This window comes from Arachis ipaensis, chromosome B08 (genome assembly GCF_000816755.2).
Source record: "Arachis ipaensis cultivar K30076 chromosome B08, Araip1.1, whole genome shotgun sequence".
Lineage (NCBI taxonomy): Eukaryota > Viridiplantae > Streptophyta > Magnoliopsida > Fabales > Fabaceae > Arachis > Arachis ipaensis.
Window position 1 is genome coordinate 70,315,913 of NC_029792.2, and position 12,265 is coordinate 70,328,177.

Here is a 12,265-nt window from a genome sequence, read left to right on the forward strand (position 1 = left end):
CCTATTCTATGAATAGGCTACGCTTTTCAAATGTAGCTTAAAAAAAGTGTGGCTGAATGGGTATTTTTCTTGTAGTGTCATATTTATCATCCTTAAATAATATGTATGTGAAATATATAGAAAAAACTGTGTGAACTTAACATATGAGCCAAAAGAGTATTGTTCATACCCTGACCCAACACTAAGGCCTAGGTCCAAACGAAAAGACCCAGTTCAAAGGATTGAGCCTCACTCCACACCGACCTTTCCCTAAAGAAGTCGGTTCTCACCACGACTTGCTCTAAAGAAGTCGGGGACGAAGATTAGCTGGCAGATAAACACTCACTCAAATGAGTAACTGCCCCTAAGATCTCTCAACCCACTTCCAAGAGCCATATCCCAACTTCCCTAAGATAAAGGGACGGTTATCCACCTTAAAAGGTGGAACTACTTCAGCGGTGGTTATTGGCTCACCACTATAAATACACCGACACCCCTCAGGTATCTCTAAGTCCCAATACTCTCTAGACCTGCTTACGCCCTTGCTGACTTAGGCATCAGAGTGTCTTTGCAGGTACCACCCCCATTCACTCGTATTCACAAGTCGGACGGAGGCCCTGAAGACGTGAATCCGTCCGAAGGCTTCCCTCTATAGACGATTGGGCCAACCCAGCGAGTCCAACCCAATAATCTCCAGTTACCCATCGTAACATTGGTGCCGTTGCTGGGGACCCGAGAGATCAACCAGTTATGGCGGACAAATCACCGGAAGATGGTCATACGGCGTCTGATTCCGAGCAGAAAAACCTGGACACCGGAAACAACGACGCGAACCCAACTCCTCACCCGGAGGCCAACGATCAACATCGAGAAGGCACCTCTGGGTTTAAAAATCCAAAGGTAAACTCTTCGGATGGACGAGAGTCAGGAAAGGAAGGGCCACCCCACGCAACCAAGCTAATAGGGCTGGTCCATGGCCACCAAGGTCGTCTGGAACAGTTGGAACATGAGTTAGAACGACAACGAGAGGCGGAGCAAAATCTCAGGGAAGAGATAGAGCAACGAAAAGAGTTAGAGGAAAAACTCTTAAGACTAGAATCTTCTCTGAGAAGTTGGAACTCCCGTGGCGATCGAGAAGAGTCGCCCCTGGGAGGAGAAGATCCGTTTAGTGAGGACATCACGAGGGCAAAAGTTCCAAAAAACTTCAAAAGCCTGATATGAACCTCTATGACGGAACCACAGATCCGAAGCATCACTTAAGCAATTTCAAAAGTCGGATGTATCTGGCTGATGCTTCTGATGCAATTCGCTGCAAAGCCTTTCCGACTACCTTGTCAAAAGCGGCGATGAAGTGGTTCGACAGCCTCCTGCCGAGGTCAGTCACCAGCTTTGAAGACCTCTTGAGAAAATTCTTGATGAGGTTCTCCATCCAAAAGGATAAAGTAAAACATTGCATTCGACAACCTAGGGGTGGATGAAAAGGAGTTAAGAGCCTACCCCGATACCTTATATGGATTAGGAGACACGCTGATAAAACCACTGGGATTTCTACCCCTCCACACGACCTTCGGAAAGGGGGAAAAGTCCAAAACTCTGAGCATAGATTTCATAGTCCTCGACGTGGGGTCAGCATATAATGCCTTGATTGGCAGAGCTACCATAAATCGACTCGGAGCGGTGGTGTCTACCCTGCACCTTTGCATGAAATTCCCGACATTTGCGGGGATAGCAACGGTGCGAGGAGATCAGAAGCTGGCAAGAAAATGCTACAATGAAAGCCTGAACCTGAGAGAAAAAGGCAAGGAAGTCCACACCATAGAGCTCGGTGGCACAAGAACCAAAGAAGAGCTACGCCCCCAACCAGGAGGAAAAATTGAAGAAATACAGGTCGGTGAAGAGGAAGGAAAAAATACCAACATAGGAGCCAACCTGGAAGAAAGCTTAAAACAAAAGTTGACAAAGCTCCTAAAAGAAAATTCCGACCTCTTCGCCTGGAAAGCTTCCGACATGCCAGGGATAGACCCCGAGCTCATGTCCCACAGGCTCTCTGTACACCCAGGGTCTCGACCTGTACAGCAGCAAAGGCGTAAGCTCGGCCCAGAACGAGCTCAAGCGGTGGAAGAGCAGGTACAAGCACTCCTAGAGGCCGGCTTCATCAGAGAAGTCAAGTATCCAACATGGCTTGCAAATCTGGTGCTAGTCAAGAAACAAAACGGCAAGTGGAGGATGTGCGTCGACTACACCGATCTGAATAAGGCATGTCCCAAGGACCCATATCCGCTCCCAAGCATTGATACTCTAGTGGACTCCAGCTCAGGATATCAATACTTGTCATTTATGGATGCCTACTCGGGATACAACCAGATCCCGATGTACAAACCAGACCAGGAAAAGACATCGTTCATCACACCTAGAGCAAATTATTGCTACGTGGTCATGCCTTTTGGATTAAAAAACGCAGGGGCCACGTACCGAAGGCTGATGAACAAGGTGTTCGCTTCCCACCTCGGGCACTTAATGGAGGTCTACGTAGACGACATGCTGGTAAAAACCCGGGAAGAGGCCGACCTTTTTACGGACCTCACGCAAGTTTTCAACACCATAAGGGCGCATGGGATGAGACTAAATCCCGCAAAATGCACCTTCGCGGTGGAAGCTGGAAAATTCCTAGGATTTATGCTAACCCAAAGAGGGATCGAGGCAAATCCTGACAAGTGCAAAGCTATCCTAGAAATGAAAAGCCCAACTTGCCTAAGAGAGGTTCAACAATTAAACGGATGACTTGCTGCCCTATCCAAGTTCTTGGCAGGATCAGCAGTAAGATCCCTTCCACTGTTCTCTCTACTAAGAAAAGGATGCCGGTTCGAATGGACTCCAGAGTACGAAGAAGCATTCCAGGAGTTTAAAAGGTTTTTAAGCCAACCTCCAATCCTGACCCAACCTTTAGTTGGGGAAGAACTCATCCTATATTTGTCCGTAGCAGACAAAGCTGTAGCATCAGCTCTAATACGAGAGGATGAGGTCGGACAGCATCATGTATACTTCACCAGCAAAGTTCTACAAGGTCCTGAACTGAGGTACCATAAAACTAGAGAAGTTCACTTACTCATTATTAATAGCCTCACGAAGGTTACGGCCTTACTTCCAAGCTCACACAATAAGAGTCCGAACGAACCAACCCATGAAGCAAATCCTCCAAAAACCAGATGCACACAAGGAGGCCACTCAGATAAACACGCCTAAAACGTCTTTTTTTAAAGATGTCTTTATGTTGTGTTTTAATTGGTTTTGGTAAAACTATTATTAGATTTTAATTACCATTAAAACAACTGAATGGTCAACTTAATTACCATTATTATATCCATAGTTGTAAAAACCGAACTGGATCGGTTGGTTCGACCAAAAAACTATTGAACCGGACTAGAACTGGATTATAGTCCAGTTTGGTTTACTCTTTGGACCGTTTAAGGAATAAAATCGGTGTGAACTGGTCTAACCAAACTGGTCTGCTTGAAAAAAATTTTAAAATGTCTCCACAAGGTCTCGAACCAAAAAACTTGGAGCAAAAGTAACCTCTACTTGCCACTTAGCCATTGCACTTCTAAGTACTATATTTGACAAATACTAATTATATAGTATTTGGTTTACCCGTTTAAGGAATAAAATCGGTGTGAACTGGTCTAACCAAACTGGTCTGCTTGAAAAAAATTTTAAAATGTCTCCACAAGGTCTCGAACCAAAAAACTTGGAGCAAAAGTAACCTCTACTTGCCACTTAGCCACTTAGCCATTAAGTACTATATTTGACAAATACTAATTATATAGTATACATAAATATCTAATTTAATTTAATTTTTGTTTTTTCTATTTTTAAAATTAATTATATTTTAATTATATACCATTATTAATATAAATATAAATTTCACTAAAAATTTATTAATTTACTTGATCTATTTTATTGCTAGTATTGTGATTAAGGTTATTTGTTTTGATGTTAGTGTTAAAATCTACTGATATTATAGTTAGATGATAGCCTTTGTGAATTAATTATTTTTTATTGTGTCAAAATAAGATACTATTGTAGTATTAAAATTTTATGATTTTTTTATATTAGTTATTTTTAGAAGTTGAGACTTGATTCTTCATAAAATGTTAGTGAAGATATGCATTTCAAATTTTAATTTTAAGTTTTTAACTATTTTATATTTTATATTTACGTGAGACCAGTTTTATCGGTTCAACCAGTGATTTATCAGTTGAACCAATACTCCAGACAAAAATGAATTTCTTTAGCTTAAACCTTCAAATGAACAAACAAGACTGAAATATATTGCTCAAGATACGGATTGTTTGAATGAGAATAAATACAAATTCTTATATTATACATATATACAAATTGTTATATTACTCATGCAATAGAATCAAGGTCTTGTTTTACAAATAGAGGTCAGTCTTGATGCAACAACTGGGAGGTCACAAAGCTGAATCATAACAATAGCTTTTAATCTCTCCTGATGCCGCCATACAAAGAGTATGAGTAAAGAAATCAGGTAACAACTCAAAGTATTAATATTAGAGCAACGTACTGTAAAATGTTAAGTACATATTCAAATCATTCACCTTTCAGTTTTTTAGACTACCGTATGATTTGAAGAAAGCTATAACTAACAGTAGCATGATGCTGACACACCATGCCATGACAAACAAGAGAAAGATGGATCCAATGTTTTACCTGCAACTGTAGCCGCAGCTTTTCCTGTTTCAAAGCTGACACTTCTGTTTCTGACTGTGAAAGTAGAGAACTTAAAATGAATATACAAATATACAAGCGAAACAAATTTGCAGCACATGACAAGTATTTACAATTTTTTTTGAATTCCGGAGACAAGTCATCACAGTTTGAAGACCAGCATCACCAAATGTATCTGCACTACTACTTCCAAATGATATACCAGCGGCATTGTGCTCCTTCTTTGCCTTCCGAATATGCAAAGCTTCAAGATGGCTATGAAGTATTTTATTCTGAAGGAGGTTGATGACATCAATCACACAAGTAATTTGAAAGAAACCAATGCAATAAAATATAAATAATAAAAACAGTTCACACTATGTGGGCTTGCCACAAGGAAGAAACAATGTTACTGCCTGCTATCAAATACAGTTTATGGACATGCTGTTTAAATTGCATTACAATGTGACCCATTATTTCTTTTATATTTTGAGTTGAAGATAAAGAGAAAATACAGAGTTAGGAGAAAGAGGTCATTCAATCACCGACAGTGGCGCAGACTGCACATTGACAGTGATTAACTAGACTTGCTAACTGTAACTGATATTAGGTTGCAAACTGCAACCAACACTCACCAAAGATACCAAATAAATTAACAGTCCTGTAAATAATGAATTCCTCATATACACATCAATGGACCACAATTTTTTAATGTGTTGGTAGACAACAGTTTAATACTAAACAATAAGAGCAAGTTAGGACACAATAATTCAACAAGAACACTAAAGGATAACTGAATAAGGCATCAGTCAAACTAAACGGGTGAAAAGAAAACCTGCTCATTTATTTCATCATATTTCTTCTCAGCGTCATATCTTGCCTTCTCAAGCAATTTCTTCTACTCTTCCCACTTAGCCTTCAGTTGACTCTGCAAAACACATGCAAACAGGGTGAATTATCGGTACATCTATCCAGAAAATTAAACAAACCAAAATTCCAGTAAATGGGAAAGAATATATAAAGTAAGTAGACAAAGTGTAAAACAAACTGACAAATGCAACAGTAAACCATGTGGCTTATAGGGAAATCCCAGTGCAAGAAGAAATGAAAAATCCAACTGAACTAGCACTATCAAAGAATCACTAGACACACTGCAAGTTTCACACTGCTAGTATAGCATGAACAAAAACAGCATCCACTTCACCCTGTCATCATAGTTACACATTTACACAATCAAGCCCATAATATCCAAATAACCAATCACATGAAAAAGAAGTTAGCTCTTTTCATTGCCTTGGACACTGCATTATTTAGATGGCATTTGAAATACTAACATCAGAAATATCAGAAAATACTTCTCCAAAAAGACTTTGTACAACAGCAACAAAGGCATACCTTGGGATAACTGGAGCAAGAACAAGTGCAGGATTTTGGGAGAATGCAGCAGTTTCCGAAGCCGCAGCTACCTTGGCAGCATTTTGATTCAAGACAAGAGCTACTGAAATAGCTCCTCCTCCTCCATTCAGGACAGTACAAAATGTTGTGATAACAAAGCAACATCTTTTTGTAGGTTAAAGATAATAGGAATAATAACTGCAGCACTACCGAGCTTCATAGTATTTTGTTTCCTTTTAATGAACTAAATAGTGCTAATAAGGGAAAAAAATTGCTAACATTTCCTATCATTTTATATTAACTTTGCCTATTAAAGTAGTTTTCTGTGCAGAAACATTAGACTTGCTTACCGGTCTTTGTATAATTAATGAGTTGTACAGTAACTTCAGTTTGGTTGTCAATCGCTTGTCTGATTTTTTTCACATATATTAACTTTGCCTATTAAAGTAGTTTTCTGTGCAGAAACATTAGACTTGCTTACCGGTCTTTGTATAATTAATGAGTTGTATCAAAAATCCTTAGTAGCAGCGAAAGTACCTTCCCAAATAAATAAAGATCTTTTACAATATCTCTTATAAATTCCTTCTCGTTTGTTTTTCTTTCTACGAAACGCGCCGACTTAAGCTCGACAAAGCGTGAAAATCCCATGAACCGACCTAGATGGTCGTCAGGATAAAACGACGAGGTACAAGTCGGTGTAAAGAGGTTATAAAAGTTGATTGTGAAAAACTCGGAAACACTCCGACTCATAAGTCAAAATGAAAACCCGAGAAGCAAAGAAAACGCATCGCAAAAATAACCTAAGTCATAGGAACTCAATGAATCAAAAAATTGAGTATAAGGAATACTAAAAAGAGATCGAAAAACCTATCAAAGAGCCAAAAGACTGTCATGAGTCATTAAAGTTAAAAGGCTCAAAAAGACAAATAGCCAAGAAAAAGGTTTTCAAAAAGATCAAGGGGATTTTTCAAAAACCAAAATCAGAAAAGCATGCACACAACAGGGCAAAGAAAGGTAACCTAAACCCTTATCCAAAAAAGGGGTATTTTTTGTCAACCTAAACCCTTATCCAAAAAAAAGTTATTTCTACAAATATTTTGTTTACGGCCTTAAAAGGCCAAGAAATGTCAGCAGACCACCACAACATAAAAAGTTTAAAAAAGAGGGGATCCACAGGCCGGGCCCCCATATAGCCACAAATATTTTTAAAGAGTATCACCACCAGAGCCGAAGGGAGTAGTCAGATCACCACCAGAGTCAGGGAGAGTAGTCGGAGCGCCATCAGGTCCAAGGAGAGAAGTATCCATAGGAGACAGAGAGGAGGTTCTGTGAGCCTTCGAGGAACTCGGAGCATCCTTGGAACGAGGAGGGGACTCCATTACCCTCTGCCCCGAGTCTTCAAATCTGAATCGGTGACATATTGAGGAGAGGGAGGAGAGACTATAGCCCCGTCAATGACGACCTTGTCCGGATCCAAAGGTGAGAGATCTAGGTCGGGAGCAAGGACTCCGACCTGTTCCTTAAAGATCCTCCATGCTTCCTCGGCCCCGTCAGTAATAGAGTCCTCCAACTCGGTATAGTCACTCCGAGCTTTCAGCAAATCCTTCTTCACCACCACGAGGTCCTCAAACAAGCTCGCATAACTCTCCTGCGCCTTCAGCCTCAGGCCCTCCTCCATGTTGCACCGAGCTTGCAACTTCCGCTCACTCTCCTGAAGGCCATCCCTTTCCTCCTTCAATTTGGCGACCTCCTCCTTCAGCGCCCTCTCATGCTCCTGATATATGAGAAGCCTCCCCTCCAACTCTTCAACCCTCGAGGTTGAACCCAGAGAGCTAAGAGGAGTCTTCTCAAATATATCAAGAAACTTTGTGCATACCCCCGCCGCCCTGATACTCTCCTGAGCCAGAATAGTGAGGTAGTTTCGAATAGAAACATCATCCATACCTATGCGGGTATGGGAATAGATGTATTTCCGGACAAATTGAGGTGCATCCACCTTAGCCTCACCTTCAAAAGAAGAGCTAGACTCCAAGGTCTTGCGCTTCTTCTTTTCTGGCTCAGGGGAGGATCGGGGAGGAGGGGACGGCTAAGAGGAGGTTGAAGAAGAAATGACAATAGGTCGGTTCGGAGTCCCCAAATTGTGAGCAAGAGGGGGAGGAGAAGGAAGAGGAGCGTTAGTTACCCTGGCGCCACCAACCCTGACACGGGACCTTGCCTTGGCCTCCTGGACTCTCTGGTAAGACTCCCTGGAATTCTTCTTCGCCATCTCTGTAAAAAATAATCAGTAGCCAAAGAGTCAGCAAAACAAGTTGGTAAAAACAAGTCGGAAACAAAGTGGATAAATAAAAGCTACCTAGTTGTGTCTGAACAAAGGTCGGCGACCGCTGGAGAAATTTTTTGGTATCCAGATACGGGGCCCTCCCCCACACTTCTCGGAGGAACCCCACAATGGCAGCCTCCACCTCATCCAGATCATCCAAACCATATTTCTCACAGGGGGAGGCCCCAGCCAGTACAGAGGAAAGCGAGGGGAAGAACTCTCGTCTAAGAAGAAGGGGTGGTGACCCTCTACAGCTTGAACTTTGAAAAAATAATTTTTGAAGTCATGGAAGGATTCATCAAAAAGGGTGAAGATTCTCCGACCTTGTATAGCTCGGAAAGACACCCATTGTTGCTTATTATTTTGCCCACTGAAGGGCTTGGTCATGTGAAAGAGAAAAAAAGAAAATCCTCAGGGACGTCGGAATGTCTAAAGCATGGCTAATGAACTGGTAGATTTTCAGAAAACCCCAGGAGTTGGGGTGAAGCTGGGTAGGAGCAACTCGGCAGTGGCGTAGAACGGCAACCTCAAAATCAGAAAAGGGGAGAAAAACACCCAGGCGGGTGATCATACTCTCATACATATAAAAGAAATGAGAGGCTACTTCAGAAGCCCTCCCGAAACAAACCCGGTCTTCCAGACCCGGGACCACCAATTCATACTTCGGCTCATCCTCATCAGAGGTACAAAGTCTATGATGAGTACAGAGGTTGGTGATAAAATCGGTGTCGACCATAGGTTCCTCTCCTAGGACCGTGACGTCAACCCACTGGGCAAGAATTTCTACAGAAGACATTGTTTCCTAAAGGTTGACGAAAACCTACAAAGGAAAAAGAAAAAGATCAGGAACAGGGTCCCTAAGGGGGCATGGAATCAAACAAAAACCTACAAACTAACTCCTCTCTCCAAAAAAGTAAAAGCATGCAAACAGAAGCACTGCATAAAAGAGGAGAAAAAACTAACCCTTACCTGAGAAAAAGGTAGAGGAAGATGAAAGCCTTCAAATGAAGAATTCCCCACGAACAGATGAGAAGGAAATTTTGAAAAATTGCAGAAACGAAACAACGAAAGAGAGGAAAAGTATTTATAGACACGTTAGGGGCATAATGGTAAAAACGGAAAGCGGTCATTAATGAGCACACCGTTACCAAGGTAATTAATACCTACGCGAACCTCTAACGGACGCGACGTTTGATTAGACGCAACTGTAAAAATTAAAAGTCACAAAAGTCACGTCGGCTCCGAATAATCACGTCGGTTCCCTCACAAGTCGGCTACGATCCCGAGTAGAATACTCGAACCCAAGTCTTAAAAAGAAATTGGGCTCGAGTAGGGGCACTGTTCATACCCTGGCCCAACACTAAGGCCTAGGTCCAAACGAAAAGACCCAGTCCAAAGGATTGAGCCTCACCCCACACCGACCTTCCCCTAAAGAAGTCGGTTCTCACCACGACTTGCTCTAAAGAAGTCGGGGACAAAGATTAGCTGGCAGATAAACACTCACTCAAATGAGTAACTGCCCCTAAGATCTCTCAACCCACTTCCAAGAGCCATATCCCAACTTCCCTAAGATAAAGGGACGGTTATCCACCTTAAAAGATGGAACTACTTCAGCGGTGGTTATTGGCTCACCACTATAAATACACTGACACCCCTCAGGTATCTCTAAGTCCTAATACTCTCTAGACATGCTTACACCATTGCTGACTTAGGCATCAGAGTGTCTTTGCAGGTACCACCCACATTCACTCGTATTCACAAGTCGGACGGAGGCACTGAAGACGCGAATCCGTCCGAAGGCTTCCCTCCATAGACGATTGGGCCAACCCAGCGAGTCCAGCCCAATAATCTCCGGTTACCCATCGTAACAAGTATAATAAATCATTTATCTAGTATTTCCACATGAAACTCCTTAGTCTCAAAGCTACATGGTTTATACATGTGATCCATCCTTTATAATTAGTAATTAACTAATTATCAATATATTTCCATTATATCAATCCTTTTTTTAATTATAAAATTTCTCTTTTTAAAAGGATTTAGAATTTATAATTTAATTAGGGTCTAAACAAATATTTTTGAGTTTCAATTACAAGTCCCGTTTTCTTAATACTTAATATATTGCACACAATGGGTGAAGCCTAGATACCCACCACAATGACTTAAAATTCCAATGAGAATTTCCCCCTCCTCCAAAATTCTAAATTCTATTCATATATATTTTTTCCACTTCCTTGTGGCATATGAAGAACATGGATAAATTAATTTTGGGGGAAAGTATATAAACAAATTACAAAGCCTATAAGGACTACCACATCAATAATTGTTCCACAAGTTGGGCATGCCAACCTCAGATAAGTAACTCTCAGAACTACCTTCTCCTAAACTTGGTGACCCTTTTATACTATTTGTATTGTTGTTATTATTATTAGGTATGTTTCTTTCCATATTTGTGAGCTGACTGAAAACAGCTTTCAATACTTTCCTATCACATGAAAAAGGGTCTAAGCAAGAACCCAAATTGGATGTTGTAGTAGTTCCTCCTCCACCATATAAAGTTGCATTATTATTGTTGTTGTTGGTAGGGAATAACTTAGGCTCCATTATGTGGTTGAAAATAGGGCTTGTTTGGGTGTGAGAGAAAATGGAGAAGCAGGGCACTTGCTCATACTCATCAGCATGAAGATGGGTTTGAGGTTGTTGTTGTTGGTCAAAGCTGATGAAAGAATCCATTAATGCTGGAAGAGATGAAGAGCCTGTGTCATCATAGCAGCTTCCCATGCTATTAGGTTTGCCACCAACTTCTCTGTTCTTGTAAAACACCCTACACAACACCCAATCTTCCTGTATGGGAAAAAAAAACACACTGAGGAAATGGGAGGAAAGAAATATAGTGTAATGGTAGGATAAATTAAAGTATAAACATATAGTATAGATACTAAGTTTTAGTAATAGCCTTAAGGAGTATTAATATTTCTTAGATCAATAAATCTAGGAGAATTAGGTGCTTTCATATTGCTTACATATGGCATTTAATAAAAAATTCAAAGAGAATCTTAGGTCAGCTACCCCATATCTTTCTGAAGTCACATTCTAGCCAATAAGCATGTGAGACAAATTTGGTTTCGGTAGAGCTAGCAAAAATTGATTGCAAAAAGTCAAAATCCTTGAAAAGAAATTAATTACGTTATCACAAGCTAAGTTTCCTCCATGAATCATGCAATTGTGCAAAGAAAATAATACAAAATAAAATATAATAATACCGTTTGCTATTATTCTATTCGTGTTAATTATAAAGAAAAGGGTAATGTTAGGTAGATAAAAAAATCAGTCAGAACTTGTCTTATTTAGTATTAATTAATTATCGCAACAATTAATGAATGTTAAATAAGACAAGTTATGAATATTTTTGACTGATTTTCTTTGGTTACCAAACATTTCTGTAAAAGAAATTACTCTAATGAAATAATGATTTTTGTTTAAAAAATATCACTTATTTGTTTAGTCATATTTTAAATAAAGATAATATTTTTAATAACGTATAAAAATCAAGTTTTACATTTTATCATTCAATGATTAAAATAAAATATCTTCACACGATGACAATTATAAAATTTTCATTAGAGTAGGCACCTGTTATAAATGGTAGCCGATAAAAAATTGATCAAAAATGCATACGACTAATGAAATAATATAATACAAAATGATTTAGACAAATGCATATAATTTAAATATTTTATTTCTGTATAAAAAACTAAATTAAAAATTAACCTTAATATACTAACCAAATCAATTAACTAATATATTAACTAATTTTTTTTATTTTTAAGAGTATTCTCAATT

General features: G+C 39.8%; 1 protein-coding gene and 1 long non-coding RNA gene across 2 annotated transcripts; both read right to left on the reverse strand.

Annotated features, from left to right (window-relative positions):
• Nucleotides 4,740–6,276, reverse strand: LOC107611990. Its single transcript, XR_001613556.2, has 3 exons — nucleotides 6,103–6,276; nucleotides 5,543–5,635; nucleotides 4,740–5,000 (listed from the first exon to the last, which is right to left on the reverse strand). It is a non-coding gene; the product is annotated as an uncharacterized LOC107611990 (long non-coding RNA).
• Nucleotides 10,665–11,682, reverse strand: LOC107611843 (NAC domain-containing protein 21/22-like). The gene is made up of 2 exons (XM_016313734.2): nucleotides 11,446–11,682; nucleotides 10,665–11,266 (listed from the first exon to the last, which is right to left on the reverse strand). The coding sequence occupies exons 1-2, from the start codon at nucleotides 11,452–11,454 to the stop codon at nucleotides 10,739–10,741; spliced, it is 537 nt and encodes a 178-aa protein (XP_016169220.2). The 5' UTR covers nucleotides 11,455–11,682; the 3' UTR covers nucleotides 10,665–10,738.